Source organism: Pelophylax lessonae, assembly GCF_965119305.1.
Source record: "Pelophylax lessonae genome assembly, chromosome: 10".
Lineage (NCBI taxonomy): Eukaryota > Metazoa > Chordata > Amphibia > Anura > Ranidae > Pelophylax > Pelophylax lessonae.
Genome location: NC_138777.1, coordinates 26,380,515 through 26,404,764, shown reverse-complemented (window position 1 = coordinate 26,404,764; position 24,250 = coordinate 26,380,515). Strand labels below are relative to the sequence as shown.

The window sequence follows — 24,250 nt, the reverse complement described above, 5'->3', positions numbered from 1 at the left end:
GACGCCAACAATGTCTCACAATTCTTCCCAATGACGCCAATAATGGGGCACAGTTTCTCCCAATGACATCAACAATGGGGCACAGTTTCTCCCAATAACATCAACAATGGGGCACAATTTTTCCCAGTGATACCAATGGGGCCCAATGACACCAATAAAAGGGAAAAATTCCCCCCAATGACATGAACAATGGGGCACAATTTCCCCCAATGACATCAATGATAGGGCACAATTCCTCTCACTGGCACCAAGGCTGGGCTACGATTTCTACCAGAGATATCAACAACAGGGCACAATTCTTCCCAATTACGCCAACAATGGGGCACAATTCTTCCCAATGACGCCAACAATGGAGCACAGTTTCTTCCAATGACGCCAACAATGGGGCACAATTCTTCCCAATGGCGCCAACAATTGGGCACAGTTTCTCCCAATGACATCAACAATAGGGCACAGTTTCTTCCAATAACATCAACAATGGGGCACAGTTTCTCCCAATGACGCCAACAATGGGCACAAATTCTCTCAATGACGCCAACAACGTGGCACATTTTCTCCCAATGGGGAGCTACAGTTCATTGAGGGAACCATGAATGCCAACATTTACTGTGACATACTGAAGCAGAGCATGATCCCCTCCCCTTCGAAGACTGGGTTACAGGGCAGTATTCCAACATGATAACGACCCCAAACACACCTCCAAGATGACCACTGCCTTGCTAAAGAAGCTGAGGGTAAAGGTGATGGACTGGCCAAGCATGTCTCCAGACCTAAACCCTATTGAGCATCTGTGGAGCATCCTCAAACAGAAAGTGGAGGAGCGCAAGGTCTCTAACATCCACCAGCTCTGTGATGTCATCATGGAGGAGTGGAAGAGGACTCCATGGGCAATCTTTGAGGCTCCATGCCCAAGAGGGTTAAGGCAGTGCTGAACAATAATGGTGGCCACACCAAATATGCGAGGTGTGAACATCTGAGCGAGAGCAATAATTCTAGCACTAGACTTCCCCTGTAACTCTAGACTGGTTAACATTTTTAAAGTGCCGCCTATGGAGATTTTTAAATACCGCAGTTTGGCGCCATTCCACGAGTGAACGCAATTTTTTTTTTCAAATATACATTTTATTGAAAGTTAGATTGGGGAAGTCCGCCAACATGCGGCACCGCGATACAGTAAGAGAGAAATCAACACACTGCATGTTACAGAACCAGGAGTACATGAAGGTCAACAGTATGAAACAAAACAAAACTGAGCAGATTAGTGACATCATAGACCTCTTTCTCCCAGCGAACGCAATTTTAAAGCATGACATGTTCAGTATAACATCTTTTATATTTTGCATAGGAAATTGTGGTTTGTATTTTTATTTTTGTATTCATTAACCACTTGCCGACCGCCTAACGACTACTTACAGCCGCACTCAGCCGCTTACAGGCAAAGTGACGTAGCCCTACGTCGCTCGCCCACGAGCCTGTAGGGGGCGAGCACGCGCCGCCGGCGCGCTCCCGCCCCCTGCTCGTTCTCACGGGAGCCAGCGCCTGTGACCGGCTGCTCCCATGGCTGCCAGCCACTCGCGATCTCCCTCAGGAGAATGAGAAAGACAGACGGCTGATGTAAACACAGCCGTCTGTCATTCTCACTAAAGTAATCACAGAGGCTATGTGATCCTGCTATGTAGGATCGTATGTCTTTGTGATTACATCACAAGCCACGCCCCCCACAGTTAGAATCACGCCCCTAGGGACACACTTAACCCCTTGATCACCAGCAAAGTTAACACCTTCCCTGCCAGTGACATTTTTACAGTAACAGTGCATATTTATAGCACTGATTACTGTAGTAATGTCACTGGTACCCCCAAAAGTGTCAAAAATGTCAGTCAGGGGTCCGATCTGAAATTGCAGATCGCGGCCATTACTAGTTAAAAAAAAAAAAAAAAAACAATAAAAATGACAAATCTTTCCCGTAGTTAGTAAATGCATTAACTTTTGCGCAAACCAATCAAAATACGCTTATTGCGATTTTATTTACCAGAAATATGTAGCAGAAAACATATTGGCCTAAAACATTTTTTTTTTTTTTGAGAATTTCATATAAAAAAAAATGTGAAAAATATTGTTATTTTTTCCAAAATTGTCGCTATTTTTTTGTTTATAACGCAAAAAATAAAAATTGTACAGGTGATCAAATACCACCAAAAGAAAGCTCTATTTGTGGGGAAAAAAAAGGACATCAATTTCGTTTGGGTACAGCGTTGCCCGACCACACAATTATCCGTTAAAGTCATGCAGTGCCGAATCGCAAAATAGGGCCTGGTCTTTGAGCAGCCAAATCCTCTGGGGCTTAAGTGGTTAAAGTGTATTTTTTCCAGAAAAAAAACTGCATTTGAAAAACCGCTACGCAAAAACCGAGTGACATAAAAAATTGCAACGAATGACATTTTATTCTCTAGGGTCTCTGCTTAAAAAAAATAAATAAATAAATAAATAAATAATAATAATAATAATGTTTGGATGGTTCTAAGTAATCTTCTAGCAAAAAATACTGATTTTTACTGGTCAGAATAGACAAACAAAAATCACTTAGAAGGTTAGAAATTCGAATAGTCAATAAAAAAAAAAAAAAAAAATTTACAGGACAGAATAGTCAGAATCCCACTTCTTCGAATTTTCCCATCGCTGTGGTAGAAAACGAATGTCGATTTTACCCCAATAGAAAACAAACAAAATGTTCTTAAAATGAAAAATGACCAAACAAAATTCTTCTAGTGTACTCCCAGCTTTAGGTATTCTGTGTCTAAATTATTTAGTTTGGTCATTTAAATTTTTGCCAAAAAGCAGGGCCGGATTAAGAGCATCATGGGCTTAGTGCTGAGGATTTTGAAGGGCCTTAAGGGCCGTGCCTTGGCATGCACCCAGAGGAGGAAGGGTGCAGCCATGCATGCCTAATTCAATATGGGATGCTGTCTCTGAAGCCCATAAACACATCCATGCATCGGCAACTGTCCCTCCTTGTCCGGCCTTCGCGCTGTGTGGGGAGGTTCTGAGGGAGCTGCCTGGGGAAGCGAGCATAGAAGCCAGACTTCTGTGTTTACAAGTGACAGAAGAGCGGTCACAGTGAATATGGCCAACCCGGGGCCTATATAAAAAGGTAGGGGCCTGGAGCTGCAGCTCCAATAGCCCCTACGTTAATCTGGCCCTGCCAAAAAGGAAAGAATGTTACATGTAACCATGGTGATAATTGTATTTTTTGGGATCTAAAACCGCTGCGCAAAAACCGAGTGACATAAAAAATTGCAACAAATGACATTTTATTCTCTAGGGTCTCTGCTTAAAAAAAAAAAAAAATAATAATAATAATGTTTGGCTGTTTCTAAGTAATATTCTAGCAAAAAAATACAGAGTTTTACTGGTCAGAATAGACAAACAAAAACCACTTAGAAGGTTAGAAATTCGTATAGTCAATAAAAAAAAAAAAAAAAATTGCATCCCGCTTCTTCGAATTTTTCCATCGCTGTGGTAGAAAACGAATGTCGATTTTACCCCAATAGAAAACGAACAAATGTTCTTAAAATGAAAAATGTCAAACAAAATTCTACTAGTGTACACCCAGCTTTAGGTATTATGTGTCTAAATTATTTAGTTTGGTCATTTACATTTTTGCCAACAAGGAAAGAATGTTACATGTAACCATGGGGATAATTGTATTTTTTGGGATCTAAAACCGCTGCGCAAAAACCGAGTGACATATAAAATTGCAACGACTGACATTTTATTCTCTAGGGTCTCTGCTTAAAAAAAAATAAAAATAAAATAATAATGTTTGGGGGTTCTAAGTAATATTCTAGCAAAAATTACTGATTTTTACTGGTCAGAATAGACAAACAAAAACCACTTAGAGGGTTAGAAATTCGTATAGTCAATAAAAAAAAAAAAAAATTGCATCCCGCTTCTTCGAATTTTTCCATCGCCGTGGTAGAAAACGAATGTCGATTTTACCCCAATAGAAAACGAACAAATATTCTTAAAATGAAAAATGTCAAACAAAATTCTTCTAGTGTACTCCCAGCTTTAGGTATTCTGTGTCTAAATTATTTAGTTTGGTCATTTAAATTTTTGCCAACAAGGAGAGAATGTTACATGTGGCCACGGTGATAATTGTATTTTTTGGGATCGTGTAGCCAGGAAGGAGTTAAGGCGTGCTGCTTCTGAATATAGCAATGATAGATTTGGTGTGCGGATCACCATGTTAGGCTTTGTGTATTCTTCCTTGGCCAAGGCCCAGTTGCTGGACTACAAATATAGCCATGGATCCCGTGTTAGAGACGAGAAGAGATCAGCCGCTCCTTGTTCTCCTTTCTGTCGCCTGAACGTGCAAAGAGCCACTTAGAGCCTGGAATTTCTCCATCTCTGTAAACATCGGCTTTTTTTGGGATGCCGGATTTACTGCTAATAAGGAAAACCTGTCAGCAGACGTCAAATTAAAGAGCCGTCACAGCCGGCAAAACTCGATTAAAGGCTTCCTATACCCAATAAACATGTTGAAGGCTGAAATAGGCAGAAATAATTAAAGAACATCTTCCGCCTAAAAGTATCAAGAGCACCGCAAGAAATCTAGAAGGTCACTTCACACCACAAGAGTTATTTTATAATGACATGTTATTTCATTTCATGTTAAAGTAGATGCATATCCAAACACCAATATCTTATTGGCTTAAAGGGTAACTCCACTTTCGTGGGGAAAAAAAAAAAAATCAGCAAATAAAGAAAAAAACAATATAGCGTATACAATTGTGACACAAATCATATTGTAATTGAATGTTATTAAAAATGACCTTTCCTTTTCAATCTGCAGCTGTTGTAATTTTCTGAAAATGCAATGCAATATGGCCGCCTGGAGCTGTTCTGTACACAGAATGTATACTGACCACACCCCCAGAAACATCATTTCCTGCTTGTGTGATTGGCTCACCAATTTTCCCAGAAGTCTGCACTAAGATACAAGTCAGATTTCTGGCATCCCCTGCAACAAAAATGTCATTTTTGGTGAGATACTCCCAAGAGGAACACGTCTAAAGGGATGCAGGCCCAGCAGATTTCCTCATTAGTGCTCCGCAGGTGCCACAGCTGATAGATAATTATGAAACCACTCCCATTTGACCCACTCGGCACAGAGGAACAAACAATGATTTCTTCAGAATAACAAAAAGGTAGGAATCAGCAACAAAGTTTGTTATAATCCTTGTAATGTACAGAGATCACCCAGAGGGGAATGTTTTTTTCTTAAAAGTGAAGCTACGCTTTAAAGTTGATGTATATTCAAACACCAAAATCTTTTTGGCTTAACGGTTTGGACTTTTGCCTTGCAGCACTGGGGTCCTTGGTTCAATGCCATTCAGGCCAAACAATTGGCCGTGTGTCGCTAAAGTGTTCAGGTTTGGCTTGAAGAAAAGGTGGCAACCCTAGATGTAGTCCCCTAATAAGTGGAGAACTGTATGGGACTACATGTCCCAGGAGGATGGTGTGTTGCAGAAAGGAGGAAAAGGAAGGAGAAGCCCAGGACACAGGTCAGTCAAAAGTGGGGTGTGAGAGTTTCATTTGCATGGGGGGCTGCAGCCCTTTGAGAGATCTAGTGGGTTCAAGGAAAAGGGCGCCCTGAGCCCACCCTTTTTTGAAGCCTATTAGAGCCTCTGGTTCTAATCACATACTTCAAAAAAAAAAAAAACCCCATTGGAATCCATGCGTCCGGCGCCCTGCATGCAGATTAGGGGGCCGGACGCATGGATGGGGGGGGGTGTGGTACCCCTGCGCCCCAATGGATGGGCTGCCACTAGGCTGCGGGGCAGTAAATGCCTCAGCAGCCCATGATTGGCTGTCGGCTTTGACAACTTTTAGGTATGATCGCACAGGTAGGTTCGGACACGCCTGAGCTCAATCCAAGGTGGTGAGAGGCCGCTGCCCACAGACTTCCTACACAGTATTGTTCACATGCTTGTGTTTAGTGCGCTTTGCGGTGCGTTGTGTCCAAATTGACCCAATGTGTCATTTGCCAGGCTTTGCCGCTCCCCAAATGCTTCTTTGACGTCAATTTAAATGCGCTGCAAACTTGTCACAGACACCCCTATGGCGTTACAGTGCATTTGAGATGCTTTTTTAAAGTGTTACTAGCTGAGAGGAGAATACAAAAACCCATATACTAAAAAACCAACACATAAAAAAAATGCACCAGAAACATGCTGTTAATGCATCTTAGGGCCGGTTCACACTAGTGTGATGCCAGACATCGCATGTGATTCGCACCGCATTATTGTGTGCGATGCAATTTCAGCCATACAAAGTGAATGGCTAAAATCGCATCAAAATTGGGCAGGACCCTTTTTTTTGGTCTGCACTGGAATCAGATAACATGGGTGTTTCACACCTATGCGATCTGATTCCTGCACCATTTCTTAGTTCGCACTGGGGATCTCATTACCTTTACATTGACATCCCCAGCAGTTCACAGATCTCAGTGTGAACCACTGTCTGATTCAGGTGCGATGTGGGAACCGGCACTTAATCGCAGGGTTTCCCGAATCGCACCAGTGTGAACTGGGACTAAATGCATTAGGTGCGTTAATGAGCGCTCACATTTCTTTGCACGTGTAAACCTGCCCTGAGCAGCGGATATAACCACTTGCCGATCGCCACACGACTATTTACTGTGGCGGTCAGCCCCTCACAGGCAAAGCGATGTAGGACTACGTGGCTAGCCTGTGAGGGTCTAGGGATCGAGCGCGCGCAGATGGAGGCACGCTCCCGCTCGCTCACGGACCCCCCCCCCGCGCGTGTGCCCGGCGGACCCGATGTCCGCCGGTCACTCGCGATTGTCCGTTACAGCGGGAGAAAGGCAGGCGGCTAATGTAAACAAAGCCGCCTGTCATTCTTCCTTGTGTAAGAATAGTGATCATACGGTTCTGCTATGTAGGACCGTTGATCTCTGTTCTTACACCTCAAGCCACATCCAATCACAGTTAGAATCACGCCCCTAGGGACACACTTAACCCCTCCCTCTCAAATAAAGTTAACCCCTTCCCTGGCAGAGTCATTTTTACAGTAACAGTGCATATGTATAGCACTGATTACTGTAGTAATGTCACTGGTACCCCCAAAACTGTCAAAAATGTCAGTCAAGGGTCCGATCTGTCCGCCGCAATGTCGCAGTCCCTCCAAAATAAAAAAAAAATGGCAGATCGCCGCCATTACTCGTTAAAAAAAAACAACAAAAATGACAAAAATCTTTCCCTTAGTTAGTAAAACGCAATAACTTTTGCGCAAACCAATCAAAATACGCTTATTGCGATTTTTTTTACCAAACATATGTAGCATAAAACAAATTGGCCTAAAATGTTAAATTTTGATTTTTACATTTTTTTGGGGGAATTTCATATAAAAAAATGTGAAAAATATTGTTATTTTTGAAAAATTGACGCTCTTTTTTTGTTTATAGCGCATGATCAAAAAATTGCACAGGTGATCAAATACCACCAAAAGAAAGCTCTGTTTGTGGGAAAAAAAGGAACTCAAATTCGTTTGGTTACAGCGTCACACAACTGCGCAATTGTCCGTTAAAGTCACGCAGTGCCGAATCGCAAAATAGGCCCTGGTCAGGAAGGGGGTAAAATCTTCCGGGGCTTAAGTGGTTAAAAAATGCGGCTCATTCATCTACGGAGAGCGGATGTTTCATTGAAGGGAATAGAGCTTACAAAGGGTTAAGATGTGGCCAGGCCAGATTACAGCTGGTTAGGTTTGTGATTGGGTGACTACAGCTGGGGCGGGGCATCCCGGGGTATTTAGGTCATCATAGGGCTCTTCCTTTGGTGATAGAAGAGTGAGCGCTCGCCCTGCCTGGCCTTCTCTAGGACAATGTGATGTGTTATGCTGTGTTCATGTTCCATCCTACATGCTGTCAGTACGAGTTTCCTCTCTGCAGATATTTATGTGAACTCCCTACAAACCCTGAGCTCCGAGGAGGAGAACATAGAAAACAAAGTTATCAGAATTTTCCAGATTTGTAGGGCGTTCACATGGAATTTCTAAAGCTTGTACAATAGCGTGTGACTGCGGTCAGTGTGTTGGAGGATCCAAGCTTTCTGGATCTGATCAGGGTCACCTACCTGCCCAGCAGATCCCAATATTAGTCTGATGCATTGACAAGGCTGAATAACTGGGATCAGGAGATCCAATGCTCCCAACTGTCCCCGATTTGGAACAAAGTCCCTCTTTCTGGTCTGATCTATATATTTGTATATAAAATGCACTTTTTATCTTTCAAAAGATATCTATATATATATATCTCTCTATATTATATATATATATATATATATATCTATCTCTATATATATATATATATATATATATATATAGATATCTCTCTCTATACATATATATATATATATATATATATATATATATATATATATATATATATATACACACACACACACATATACATACACACACACACACACACATATATATATATATACACACACACACATATATACATGTGTGTATGTATATATATATATGTATATATATATATATATATATATATATATATATATATATATATATATATATATATATAGTGTGTGTGTGTGTGTGTATGTATGATATATATACACACATACACACACACTATATATATATATATATACACACACACATGTATATATGTGTGTGTGTGTATATATATATATATATATATATATATATATATATATATATATATATATATATATATATATATCTCATACATACACACACACACGTATATATATATATATGTGTGTGTGTGTGTGTGTGTGTGTGTGTGTGTGTGTGTGTGTGTGTGTGTGTGTGTGTGTGTATATATATATATATATATATATATATATATATATATATATATATACACATATATATATATATATATATATATACATATATATATATATATATATATATATGTGTATGTGTGTGTTATACAGTATATATATATATATATAAAAATAAATAGCTACTGTATGTATATTAAATTCATTATGTTTCTGCAATCCAGGTACATCCACTATGTTTCATCCCTTCATAACCCTGCAAACACAGGAAAACACCTGTTGATCCTGCCAGAAGTCCAGCGAGCGCCTAACTTCCTGTATTGAGCTGACAACGCTGCACTGGAATCCCAAGCAGCATTGTCATCCCTGCTCGAGTCCCTCTCTAGTGGACTACACAACCCCCTCCCCTTTATATTATAGGGATGAGAAGAGGGGAAGGTGTTTAGTATTACAGAATTCTACTGCATGTGTATGTTTCTATTTTGCTCAGACATTCCCTTTTTCTTCTCTGCAGGTGTAGAATTCTGGTATAAAGTGGATGCATACATATCAAACCCACTGCCGCTCGCCTATGCTGCAGAGCACACATTACAAGCCACATAACCATATCGCTTTAGAGAACATTCTTTGAACCTTGTGAAAGTGACAGGCCGCTGATTAAAGGTGGATGTACTGGAGGGGGTATATTGTATTTATACATGGCTGGGTCTGGACTCCGTCACTCTGACAGCTTACACAGCCTGCTAATAGCTCTAACACAAACACAAGTGTTCCTAATAAGGGGCTTATAAAATAATGACTAGACGGCCTGCATAGAGTTTATATTTGGAATAGTTTAATAAGGCGAAACAAGGAATAATGATGATGTGCAAAGCACAGTGCAGATAGGAAAGAAGGGAAAATAAAGTTGCATGGCTTAAAGCAGAAAACTGAAATATACCGTGAATTCTGATTGGTTGATGCAGGTCATTGCACTGTATACATTGTTTTTTTTTTTTTTTCTTCTTTTTTTAATATAAACCTATTAAAGCAGGCCTGTGATTAGCCTGTGCACTTTAAAAGAACGGGTTTGGTGAAAGCATGTACTAGAAAGAGTTTAAAGTGGAGTTCCACCCTAATTTAATACTTACCTCCATCTTCTCGCTCCGGGTCACCTGAAAAAGAAATGGATAATCGCATATTTTTTTTTTTTTTTACTTACCTCGTAGCGAAGAAAAAATACTTACCTTACTTCCTTCTTCCTCGGCCGCGGCCCGTCGTCACTTCCTGGCTTGCAATGATTCCTGGGAGCTGAACGTCATCGCTCCCAGGAATCATTGCGCCTGCACCGGCCCCGACGTCAGTTCCGGGTCGCGCGTGTCATCCCCTTCTAAACAGCTTCTGGGCATGCCCAGAAGCTGTAGAGGGATGACGCGCGTGCACTGGAAGTGACGTCGGGGCAGGCGCAGGGCATCGTGGGACCGAAGAAGGCGGAAGAAGACGCCGAAGGGGATCTCGCTGGCTTCAAGCTGCCCACATCTGAGATGGCAGCGCTGGACAAGATGTTTTCAAGGTAAGTATTTCTCCTAACAGGTAAGTGCAACCCGGGACAGATCAGAGGCTAGCCATTGTGGAATGTACTAGCCCTGACTGTCCCGGGGTATTTAAAAAAAAAAAAAAAATCCAGGGTGGAACTCCGCTTTAACCACACCTGGACCCGAAGGATTTGCCCCCTTAATCACCAGGCCACTTTTTGCGATTCGGCGCTGCGCTAATTTAACAGACAATTGCGTGGTCGTGCAACGCTGTGCCCAAATAAAATCAATGTCCTTTTTTTCCCACTAATAGAACTTTCTTTTGGTGGTATTTGATCACCTGTGCAGTTTTTATTTTTTGCGCTATAAACAAAAAAAAAAAAAAGCGACAATTCTGAAAAAAACATTTTTCACATTCTGCTATATAACATTCAACAAAAAAAAAAAGAAGTAAAAATCTAATTTTTTCATCCTTTTAGGCCAATTTGTATTCTGCTACATATATTTGGTCAAAAAAAAAAAAAAAAAAAAAAATCGCAATAAGCATATTTTGATTGGTTTTTGCCAAAGTTATCGCGTCTACAAACTAAGGGAAAGATTTATGTCATTTTCCAAATTAATTTTTTACTAGTAATGGCGGCGATCTGCAACTTTTAGTGGGACTGCAACATTGCGACGGACAGATCGGACCCCTAACTGACATTTTAGACACTTTTGAGGGTACCAGTGACATTACTAAAGTAATCAGTGCTAAAAATATGCACTGTTACTGTAATAATGACACTGGCAGGGAATGGGGTTAACCCAGGGGCGATCAAAGGGTTAAGTGTGAGCCTAGGGGAGTGTTTACTAACTGTGGGGGGGGAGGGACTTGTGAAATGATCATAGAGACCTGTGTTCTTATATAGAAGGATCACAGGCGCTCTGTGATCATTTCAGAAAGAACAACGGTCATACCGAGAGCTACCACCCCGGAAGGTTCACCCCGAAAGTCATGAATATGACATCATGGCTGTGAACGGTATATAATTAAAACCATCCAATATCCTGTCTCTACACCCTCTTTTGGACTATACTGTAGTATACTCCTGCATCGTGTGGTCTGTCCTTGAAAAATCCCTCCCAATAAAGTGGACCCCAAGTATGGGTTGGAGAATTATGCCTAGGGAAATACGCTAAGGAGCCACAGTACGGTGCTTCTCTGGCTTGTGAAGCCGCAAAGGGGGGGAACCTCTACAGAGGTATACACTCAAAGGATTGCTGCTACAATACGGGGGCTTTATACCAGCTGAGGAAATAATACGTAGACTGGTTCACACCACCAGCCGTTGTCATAAGATAGTTGCCATCATATGGACTCGATTACCCTGCCTACTATCAATACTCCCACATACAGCAAGAAATATCGGTATTGCTCGGTCTCTCTGGCCCTGACGAAGCCCGATGCGAAATGTGTTGGCTCATTGGGACCCTCAAACCGAATATCAACAAAGACTTCTTGCACCAATATTGTTCCCCTACAAGGGATATATTTCTGTGCTGTTGTTTTAATGTATTGGTGAATATATGAGGGATTCCTTGTCTCTTACAGTGGTCCCTCATTTATACACTGTAATATTTTTATATGTCCAATATAATAAAATGTTTAATTTTTAAGTTATCGATTTCTTGGTTTTCCTTCTCCCAAGTGGCCCTAAAACCCATACTTTCTCTGTATTTTGGTTTTTGCAACGGTCAGCTGTGTTTACAACAGCTGACCTGTGTTCGCTCTCATGGGAGAGAGATTGCAGGTGCCCGGCGGCAATAGGTGCTTCCGGTCTCGTGCATCGGCTTCCCTGCTGCCTAGTGGGGGCAGAAGCACGCTGCTGGGGTGACAGCAGTGACATCATCACTGGGCTGTACATAGCCGGTGCAGAGATCAGAGCTGTGGGAGGGGCCAGGAGCTCCACCCACTATATCAAAGGGTTAATTGTGAGCCTAGGGGAGTGTTTTCTAACTGTGGGGGTAGGGACTTGTAAAATGACCATAGAAACCTGTGATCCTATATAGAAGCATCACAGGCGCTCTGTGATCATTTCAGAGAGAACAACGGTCAGCTGTGTTTACAACAGCTGACCGAGTTCTCTCTCAGCGGGGAGCGATCGCGGGTGCCTGGAGGCAATCATGGCCACCGGTCCCATGGATCGGCCTCCCTGCTGCTTGTCCCCCGGCACCATTTCCGCAAACCGACCTACCCCTACGTCGATTTGCCCAGCCGAGCCAGCCTCCTGCAGTAAAACTGCAGTGGGCGGTTGGCAAGTGGTTAAAAAAAAAAAAATTGTAAAAAATAATTTAAAAAATACATTTGTAAAAGAGTAAAAATAGAAAAATAAAAATAAACGACTGACACCAATCTCCGTTCTACAGACACCGTCCACTGCTCTATTGACACCAACCTGCATCCTACTGACATCATCCACTGCTCCTCTAGGGACACTGTTTATTGCCCTACTGCTATCTATATTATTATTATTATTATTATATAGGATTTATATAGCGCCGACAGTTAACGCAGCGCTTTACAACTTGAGGGTAGACAGTACAAAAACAATACACTTTATTACAGTAGGAATCAGAGGGCCCTGCTCATTAGAGCTTACAATCTAAGAGATCTTCACACAGGCATGTGTGTGTTTGAGTTTTGGGGTGCACACCCTAATGCAATAGGCTGCTCAGACCTATGGGGCAGATACAAGCCTGGTCACCCTGCACAAGAACACAACAAGCAGCACTGGAAGGTTTTTATTACAGAAAAATCCTGCACACATAAAATGCAGCAATTGCTTTGTGCCGGATCACAGCATTCAAGTATGAATATAGTGCACATTTGTCTTGTATTTGATACTCTGCCTAAAGTGCATGCTGGGCTTTCCAAAAAGAAAGCCAAGCACTATCTCCTCCCTGCTGACTCCTCCTGCAGTCTAAAAATGAAGACTGGTACAGAGAGGGGAGTGTATTCTTCCTCTGACTCATTTAGCTGGGTCTTTGTAGCAGATTATACTGACATTAGCCTACGTTCACATGTAGGCGTTTTGGGGCGTTTGAGGAGTTTTTCTGCTCTAGGATCAGCTCTCAAAATGCCCAACAAGACAAATCCTATTCATTTCAATGGCCCCTGTTCACATCTGAGCGTTTTGACGCCGTGAGCAAAACGCCCAACGCTCAAAAAAGTACATGAGCTTCTTTTTGGGCAGATTACAGGCGTTTTCCATTGGTCTCTAGTCAATCTAAAAACGCCTACACAAAAAACGCCTGCAAAAACGCCCATAAAAACGCCTGCAAAAACGCCCATAAAAACGCCTGTAATAGCAACGCCAAGATGTGAACGTAGCCTTAAAGTGGATGTAAACCCCATTCATGAAATCTGACCTGGGCACATACAGTATATCTCTAGTGTTTACTTATCGCTCTCCAAAGCGCTAAGTCCGTGTCTTTCTGCTGCTCCATTTTTCTGTTATCAGCATGATAAGTTCTCCAACAACCGAGATAAAACCAGCCTGAAATTTGTGTCAGGGTGGGTGCATAGAGATAGATTAGCAGAGAGCTGATCTATTCACAGCACAGCTCTGCATGTTTCTTCCTTCCTCTGCCTATGTGGAGGGGGCGGGGTGTGTGCCTTTCCTCCAATCAGCTTTCACACAGTGTATGCCAAGACTCCGCACCCAGTGCTGGAACAGGAAGAAAAAATTCTAACACGATGTTCACTTTCTTAACAGTGTAGAAAGCTGAAGACAGCAGATATACAAATAAAACTTATGTAGGGGGCTTTGTTTAATCTCTGTGTATCATCTGAGGCTGTTCACTTCACTGGGTATATGTGAGGGTTTACATCCACTGTAAGGTTGTGTTCACACTTGTGCGATCACAGACATTGCAGGTGATTCGCACTGCATTACGGTTCAGATCACATGCGATGTCTGTGCGATGCAAATTCAAACCGTATAGCTGCATTCGCATTTGCACCAAAATGGTGCAGGACTTTTTTTTTTTTTGTCAACACTGTAATTAGGTCACATGGGTGTCCACACCTATTCGGTCCGATTTGACAGTTTGCACTGCGATCCTGATCAGTGGGTGTCGTTAACTTTACAATGACACCCCCCAGCGGTTCGCTAATCTCAGTGTGCGATTCAGGTGCGATGCGGGGTCTGAGTCGCAGAGTTTCCCGCATCGCACCAGTATGAACCGGGACTCGGGTCTATTTATAACACAAGCAATGAAGGCTATTTATAGCGTAGTAGTGAGTCAGCTGGCTAATTAGATGACTCTTGCCCTCCAATTAGAGTGGAAAATCAACTTTGGATGGCGTAACCCTTTAAATGCTCCTGTTATATAAAGCAAGTGAACAGAGATTGTATGGACTTACCCCGAGTCTTCATCTGGGTTCTAAAGAGAAAAGAAAGAAAAAAAAGAAAGATCACTGTCTGTCTATATCAGGGATATAGAAACTGTGGGCCCTCCAGCTGTTGCAGAACTACAAGTCCCATGAGGCATAGCAAGACTCCGACAGCCACAAGCATGACACCCAGAGGCAGAGGCATGATGGGACTTGTAGTTTTGCAACAGCTGGAGGGCCACAGTTTGCATATCCCTGGTCTATATGATAATTAAAGTGTACCTGTCATACATACACAACATAGGCAACCATTCTGAAAAGAATTTGTTTTTTATAAATATATATATATATATATATATATATATATATATATATATATATATATATATATATATATATATATATATATATATATATATATATATATATATATACACACACACACACATACACACATTTTATATATTTTTAGAGACAGCAGCTTGATTATTTATTGGTCACATCGGATATTACCAATAAAATCAATTTACAAATGCAAATGTTGTCTCTTGTTGATCTCAGTCTTATAGAAAAATCCTTGATGAGCTAATTAAAGTAATGGGCCATACACATTATACAATTGTCTTTAGTTTTTTTTCCCTTAGATTTACCAAAACCATATAATATGAGGTCAAATCTAAACACTTTCATTTTGTATGCAATCAGGCCGGCCCTTGCACTACATAGAAAAGGTAAATCTAAATTAAATCTAACAACAAACGTTGTATAGTGTGTATCCAGCTTAACCACTTGCCGACTGCCGTCAGTATATTTACGGCGGCGGTCAGCCCCTCACAGGCAAAGTGGCGTAGGTCTACGTCGCTAGCCTGTGAGGCTCTAGGGAGCGAGCGTGCGCCGCCGCTCGGTCACGGATCCCCCCGCGCGTGTGCCCGGCGGACCCAATGATCGTCTGTTATACTGGGAGAAAGGCAGGCGGCTAATGTAAACAAAGCCGCCTGTCATTCTCCCCTGTGTAAGAATAGAGATCATACAGTTCTGCTATGTAGGACCATTGATCACTGTTCTTACAGCTCAAGCCACATCCAATCACTGTTAGAAGCACGCCCCTAGGGACACACTCAACCCCTCCCTCTCAAAAAAAGTTAACCCCTTCACTTCCAGTGTCATTTTTACAGTAACAGTGCATATGTATAGCACTGATTACTGCAGTAATGTCACTGGTAACCCCAAAAGTGTCAGAAATGTCAGTGAAGGGTCCGATCTGTCCGCCGCAATGTCGCAGTCCCGCAAAAAAAAATATCGCAGATCGCCGCCATTATTTGTTAAAAAAAAAAAAAAAAAAAAAAAACAACAAAAATGACAAAAATCTTTCCCTTAGTTAGTAAAACGCAATAACTTTTGCCCAAACCAATCAAAATACGCTTTTTGCGATTTTTTTTTACCAAAAATATGTAGCATAAAACAAATTGGCCTAAAATGTTAAAAAATTTTGATTTTTACATTTTTTGGGGGGAATTTCATATAAAAAAAAAATGTGAAAAATATTGTTATTTTTGCAAAATTGACGCTCTTTTTTTTGTTTATAGCGCATGATCAAAAAAAAAAAAAAAAAAAAAAAAAAAAAAAAAATCGCACAGGTGATCAAATACCACCAAAAGAAAGCTCTGTTTGTGGGAAAAAAGGACGTCAAATTCATTTAGGTACAGCGTCGCACGACCGCGCAATTGTCCGTTAAAGTCACAAAGTGCCGAATTGCAAAATAGGCCCTGGTCAGGAAGGGGGTAAAATCTTCCGGGGCTTAAGTGGTTAAGGCTGGATACACACTATACAACTTTTGTTGCTCGATTTTCTTTAGATTTATATTACCTTCAACTATGTAGTACAAAGGCATGCCTGACTGCATACAAATTTAAAATGTTTAGGTGTGACCTCATATTCTATGGTTTTGGTAAATCTACAGGAAAAAAATCTAAAGAAAATTGTATAGTGTGTATCCAGCTTTAGAACCCCCCCCCCCCCCCCAATATTATCCCCCCCCCCCTTTTCATAGTACTGCCTGTAATATGGCGGCTTCCATTGTGTGGGGATGACAGGTGCACTTTAAAGAAAGCAGAACATGGAAGATCCCCCCCCCCCCATGACCAAACCATTTTTTGAGATACGCACTGCGTTACTTTAACTGACAATTGCGCGGTCATGCAATGCTGTAAATAAAATTGATGTCATTTTTTTCCTACAAATAGAGCTTTCTTTTGGTGGCATTTGATCACCCCTGTGGTTTTAAATTTTTGCGCTATAAACAAAAAAAAAAAAAAAAAAAAAACAATATTTTTTTTACTTTCTGCTCTAAAACACATCTAATAAAAGAAATTGAAAAAAAAATTGAATTACTTCATAAATTTAGGGCAATATGTATTCTGCTACATATTTTGGTTTAAAAAAATCCCAATACGCGTTTATGGATTGGTTTACACAAACGTTATACCATCTACAAGCTATGGGAAATATTTGTGGACATTTTTTTTTTTTTTTTTATACTAGTAGTGGCGGATATCAGTGATTTATAGCGGGGTTGCGATATTGTGGTGGACAATTGGACACTTAGGCCCCTTTCACACAGGCGGACCGTTCAGATCCGCCTGTCCGTTTTTTTGGCGGATCTGAACGGTCCCTCTATGCATCCCTACGGGGCATCGGATGTCAGCAGAGACATGTCCGCTGACATCCGATCCATCAAATCTGGACGGATGGAAACCCTATTTTCGGTTTAGCGGATCAGATGGGATCAGATGAGAACGGACTGACGGTCCGTTCCCATCCGATTCCCCCATAGAGATCTATTGGGAACTGACAGCTGTGTCTCTGCACACAGCGCGGAGAACAGCTGTCATCCTACTGCTCAGCGGGGGATCGGTGGATCGATCCCCCGCTGAGATAAACGGAGTCCATCCAACGGACGGACAGTGCAAAAGGGGCCCAAGGGGTTTATTTACTAAAGCTAGAGAGGGCAAAATAACTCACATTTCTGCAGAGAAAACAATCAGCTTCCAGGTTGTATAGCTAAAGCTTAATTAAACAAGCTGAAGTTAGAAGCTGATTGTGACTAATTTTTCCCTCTCTAGCTTTCGAAAGGAAAACCCTAACTGACACTTTGCCTGGAACCAGTGATACTTCTACAGTGATCAGTGCTAAAAATTTGCACTGTCACTGTACTAATGACACTGGCTGGGAAGGGGTGAGCATCTAGGGTGATCAAAGGGTTAAATGTGTGCCTAGCCAGTGTTTGTGTGTTAACCGTGTGCTGCTTTTACTAGGGGAAGTAATGGATTCGGGGCTGGCCCAAGACATTGTGCTGCCTGGGTCCAAAAATGAAATGCTGCCCCCCCCCCCCCCCCAAAAGAAAAAAAAAATTCACGCCCTCCAAGAGGCCCTCACATTCTATAGGACTATGAAAGCAGTCAGAGGGGTGTGAGTGTGTACGGAGCGACAGCAAGAGCAGGACAGAGCGGTAGACACTGGGCAGATGAGCGCACCAGGCTTTCTACTGTCTATAGTGCCACAGTGCCCTGAAGTGCTGCGGGCATGGTAGAGGAGAATGCGGGTCTGCGGGCATGGTACAGGAGAATGCAGGTCTGCGGGCATGGTACAGGAGAATGTAGGTCTGCGGGCATGGTACAGGAGAATGTAGGGCTGCGGGCATGGTACAGGAGAATGCGGGGCTGCAGGCATGGTACAGGAGAATGCAGGGCTGCGGACATGGTACAGGAGAATGCAGGGCTGCGGACATGGTACAGGAGAATGTAGGGCTGCGGGCATGGTACAGGAGAATGCAGGTCTGCGGGCATGGTACAGGAGAATGCAGTGCTGCGGACATGGTACAGGAGAATGCAGGTCTGCGGGCATGGTACAGGAGAATGTAGGTCTGCGGGCATGGTACAGGAGAATGCAGGTCTGCGGGCATGGTACCGGAGAATGTAGGGCTGCGGGCATGGTACAGGAGAATGCGGGGGCTGCGGGCATGGTACAGGAGAATGCGGGGCTGCGGACATGGTACAGGAGAATGCAGGGCTGCGGGCATGGTACAGGAGAATGTAGGGCTGCGGGCATGGTACAGGAGAATGCAGGTCTGCGGGCATGGTACAGGAGAATGCAGTGCTGCGGACATGGTACAGGAGAATGCAGGTCTGCAGGCATGGTACAGGAGAATGTAGGGCTGCGGGCATGGTACAGGAGAATGCGGGGCTGCGGGCATAGTACAGGAGAATGCGGGGCTGCGGACATGGTACAGGAGAATGCAGGGCTGCGGACATGGTACAGGAGAATGTAGGGCTGCGGGCATGGTACAGGAGAATGCAGGTCTGCGGGCATGGTACAGGAGAATGCAGTGCTGCGGACATGGTACAGGAGAATGTAGGGCTGCGGACATGGTACAGGAGAATGCAGGGCTGCGGACATGGTACAGGAGAATGTAGGGCTGCGGGCATGGTACAGGAGAATGCAGGTCTGCGGGCATGGTACAGGAGAATGCAGTGCTGCGGACATGGTACAGGAGAATGCAGGGCTGCGGACATGGTACAGGAGAATGCAGGGCTGCGGACATGGTACAGGAGAATGTAGGGCTGCGGGCATGGTACAGGAGAATGCAGTGCTGCGGACATTGTACAGGAGAATGTAGGGCTGCGGGCATGGTACAGGAGAATGTAGGGCTGCGGGCATGGTACAGGAGAATGCGGGGCTGCGGGCATGGTACAGGAGAATGCAGGGCTGCGGACATGGTACAGGAGAATGTAGGGCTGCGGGCATGGTACAGGAGAATGCAGTGCTGCGGACATTGTACAGGAGAATGTAGGGCTGCGGGCATGGTACAGGAGAATGTAGGGCTGCGGACATGGTACAGGAGAATGTAGGGCTGCGGACATGGTACAGGAGAATGTAGGGCTGCGGGCATGGTACAGGAGAATGCAGGTCTGCGGCCATGGTACAAGAGAATGCGGGGCTGCGGGCATACTACAGGAGATGCGGGGCTGTGGGCATACTACAGGAGATGCAGTGCTGCGGGCATGTACCATGCCCGCAGCACTGCATCTTCTGTAGTATGCCTGCAGCCCCGCATAATGGCAGGTAGTGTGGCTGTGGAGCCGTCTCACTTACATGTTCCTAAAGGCGCCTTAGGATTTAAAAATGGCGCCGCCCAACGCCAACACATCACCGCGCATGCGCCGCCGCTTGGGAAAGCCTGTACATGTTCATCTATTCCCGGAAATAGCCGAACAATTACGGGTTTTCCCGAGCGGCGGCGCAGTGTGAATGTCAGGCCGGCCGCCGCTGACTTTTTTTTTTTTTTTTTATCGAGTAATAGCCGAAGAAGAGAAGAGGCAGCCGGGGGCCGCCCCTCTCTAAGTGCCGCCTGGGTCCCATGGTCCCACCGGGACCCATGGTAGGGCCGGCCTTGAATGGATTATAGTCTCTGCTTTGCAGGAACTCAGAACCCATATGAGATATGTCTTGTTTATGTAGGGAGGTCTCAGTTCTGTGTCCTTCTTTAGCATATTTCAGACAGTCAGGCTATGGGGTTGTGTAAGTGGCAGTGTTGTGTCTGTCACACCGCCGTCAGTCCCCCAGCATGCAGGAAGACGACAGAGACATGGCAGTACATCGCCGAGAGTCCCCAGAGAGCGGAGCACACACAGATTACCTCCGATTTCTGCATTACCAGTTGGTTGAAGCTGTTCAGCTGCCGTGTGATCTCCGCCATTTCCGTCATTAGTTTGCCCATGTGGACGTTGAGCTCAGCGAGGACTTCAGTCACATGGGCCGAGGCCACGGCCTCCTGGAGGTCCACGAAGTGCAAGGCCTTCTTCTCCTCCTCGTGTACCAGCTGCTTCATGTGGTCAAACTCCTTCTGGATGAAACGCTTCAGGTCACTGCGTGTTATCTGGAAGACATGAAAATGACGACAGCAATAACACACTGCATTATTATTATTATTATTATACAGGATTTATATAGTGCCAGCAGTGTGCACAGCATTTTATACTAACGTTACAATTCAATACAGGGGGGTCCTTAGGGCTGCTGATAAGGCAGTACAATACAATTCAATACAGCGGGGGTCCTTAGGGCTGCTGATAAGGCAGTACAATACAATTCAATACAGGGGGGTCCTTAGGGCTGCTGATTAGGCAGTACAATACAATTCAATACAGGGGGGTCCTCAGGGCTGCTGATAAGGCAGTACAATTCAATACAGGGGGGTCCCCAGGGCTGCTGATAAGGCAGTACAATCCAATACAGGGGGGTCCTCATGGCTGCTGATAAGGCAGTACAATACAATTCAATACAGGGGGGTCCTTAGGGCTGCTGATTAGGCAGTACAATTCAATTCAATACAGGGAGGTCTTCAGGGCTGCTGATAAGGCAGTACAATACAATTCAATCCAGGGGGGTCCTCAGGGCTGCTAATAAGGCAGTACAATTCAATACAGGGGGGTCCTTAGGGCTGCTGATAAGGCAGTACAATTCAATACAGGGGGGTCCTCAGGGCTGCTGATAAGGCAGTACAATACAATTCAATACAGGGGGGTCCTCAGGGCTGCTGATAAGGCAGTACAATACAATTCAATACAGGGGGGGTCCTCAGGGCTGCTGATAAGGCAGTACAATTCAATACAGGGGGTCCTCAGGGCTGCTGATAAGGCAGTACAATACAATTCAATACAGGGGGGGTCCTCAGGGCTGCTGATAAGACAGTACAACTGGTCCAATTGTACTGGGCCCAGACCTCATCAGCTAAACAGGGGGGCCTGTGGTAATTTCTCCCTAAATGAATAAATAATTTTTACTAGACCATAAATGAATAAATTCCAATAAATTCCCCATGGTCCCATCAGGTCAATAGGGGGGCCCAGGAAGTGGGCTTTTTTTTTGTAGTGTAGGGGGTGTAAAGCAGTGATCACCAATATCGGATTTTCGTTACCGATACCGATATTTTGGCCACTGAATATCGGTATCGGCAGATATTGGGCAATATTTTTGTACATTTAAAAAAAAAAAAATGTTTATTTTTACACTTGACAGGTACTCTTGTGGCGGGATCTGGAGATCTAAAAGACCCCAAACCCCTACTCTGCACTTAAAAGTAGTGATCGACCGATATCGATTTTTTACTGCCGATACCGATATTTTGGTCATCGGATATCAGTATCGGCCGATATCTGCCGATATTTTCGGACATTAAAAATTATTATTATTATTTATTTATTTTTTTAATGTCTACATGTTTTGTGGTGAAGGGATCTGGGGGTCTAAAAGACCCCAAACCCCTCCTCTGCACTTAAAGCATTCAAAACGCCAAGTTTGGCTGTTTTGAATGCTGTAAGATTTTGAATTTGGCACCGCCAGTACACGGAAGTGATGTCATGACATGACATCACTTCTGGGGTACTCGGCGGGACCAAATTCAAAGAAATGGAGACCCGGTCAGATGGCGGCGGTGCAAATGGAGACCCGATTAGACGGCGGCGGTGAAGGTAGGATGCCCGGGTCTCCCGGTGAGACTGGAGACCCGGGCAAGCCGCGGAAGGCGGCGGGAGGGGACGTCCCCTCCTGTTTCTTGGAATGACAGCCGAGCGGCTTCTCAGCCGCATTGGTTGTCATTACATGACAGCCGACCGCCGGCTATGGACACCGGTACCGGGGTGATGCCTTTAGCTGCAGGCATCACTCCGTTACAAGCACTTTCCCGAAATATCGGCAATATTGGTAATTCAAAAGCCGATTCCCATATTGGGGAAAGTCTATATCGGCCCTCGATATATCGGCTTTGCCGATAATCGGTTGATCACTACTTAAAAGCATTCAAAACGCCAAGTTTGGCGGCTTTGAATGCTGTCATTTTTTTCAATCTGGCACCGAATACATGGAAGTGATGTCATGACATCACTTCTGGGTTTTTACATGGAGACCCGATCAGAGCAGAATGCGGCTTTGATCGGGTCTTCTCTTCGGTGGCCATGCAGGTAGGATGCCCGGGTCTCCCAGTGGGACGGGAAGGCGGCGGGAGGGGGGGTCCCCTCCCGCCCCTTGTAATGACAGCCGAGTGGCTTCTCAGCCGCATTCGTTGTCATTACAAGACAGCCGACCTTCGGCTATGGACGCCGGTACCGGGGTGATGCCTCTAGCTGCAGGCATCACTCCGGTACAAGCACTTTCCCGAAATATCGGCAATATTGGTAACCTCAGGGGCCGATTCCGATATATCGGGGAAAGTGCAGATCGGCCCTCGATATATCGGCATTGCCGATAATCGGTCAATCTCTAGTGTAAAGTCATGCCGCTGTTTCACTGAACCCCAGGTAAGTGGGTGGGGTGTAGACGGGGTTGGGGGGGCCCTGTCAGGAAGGCTGTACAGGTCCCCATGATTTCTATGGTCATAATGTTATGGCTGATCAGTACACATTTTTAAGGGACAATCACTTTAATCCCTGTGCAGGTAGACTGTGTCTCCTGTGTACATTTCAAAGCTTTTTGAAACAGAATGTTCTTCAGTAAGTCATTGTGGGGTTCACAGGAGTCCAGACTCAGCACACAGTCCCTGAAGACCCCCCCTTCGCCATATGAAAGGTTCCTGCAGCCTTGAACATCAGAACCACAGAATAGAAGAATAGTCCCCATCACCATATTTATAAGGATAGAAAGTGATGGGGGAGGTCAGGAAGGTTTCCACACTCAGGAATGTATTTATTGTAGTTATCATGTTTGGTATTCCGAGAATTCCATGAAATGGGAGGACGAGTGTTCTGTTATTTATGAGAAAAGCTGCATGCTGATCATCCCCCACATACTGACCCCCCCCCCCATACACATTCCACTTTATATCCCTTAGGAGACATTTTTTTGTATGGCAACTTCACAATCTAGATACACTCCGCATGCTGTGAACAGAATCATTTAAGACATTATTAAGCCCAAAACGAATATTTTTTTCAAACATTGTGGGAAAGAGGTAGAAGCCTTGGTATGTTTTTATTTGGGGTCTGTGTCCCCGTTGAAGAGATTTCACTTCACTTCCTGTCTTTGGGACACCAGGACAAGAAAACGATTGGAAATGGTGTCAATGGGACAGGAAGACACAGACAGCAATAAAGACCCAATAAAGTTTTGGACTTCCTCAGTTGGGAGTTTTGCACTTACCCTAGGGCAGTGATGGTGAACCTTGGCACCCCAGGAGCATCATGGGAAATGTAGTTCCAAAACATCTAGGGTGCCAAGGTTCGCCATCACTGCCCTAGGTTCACATCGTTGTGGCTGATGCGGACTTCAGGCATGTTTTGAGTGTTAAAACATGCATTTTTGATTTTCTTATGCATTTTGCTTTTCATTTGTTTCTCTTTAACAATCTGTCTATAGCTGGTTCTTAAAGAGGAAGTAAACTTTTTTTTTTCTTTTTCCCCCCCCTGCAAAGTAAATGCATAATATGCTAGTATGCATCGCATACTAGCACA

At 43.9% G+C, this 24,250-nt stretch overlaps 1 protein-coding gene across 2 annotated transcripts in view; it reads right to left on the bottom strand.

Annotated features, from left to right (window-relative positions):
• TRIM44 (tripartite motif containing 44) overlaps positions 1–24,250 on the bottom strand; it is a 201,429-nt gene that overhangs the window by 142,268 nt on the left and 34,911 nt on the right. Inside the window, exons 3-4 of one of the 2 annotated variants that reach the window (XM_082270160.1) lie at positions 20,443–20,682; positions 14,778–14,797 (exon numbers count right to left, since the gene is read on the bottom strand). In XM_082270160.1, coding sequence (XP_082126286.1) covers positions 14,778–14,797; positions 20,443–20,682 — 260 coding nt within the window. The remainder of the gene's footprint in view (positions 1–14,777; positions 14,798–20,442; positions 20,683–24,250) is intronic. The other variant, XM_082270161.1, reaches the window with a different exon arrangement.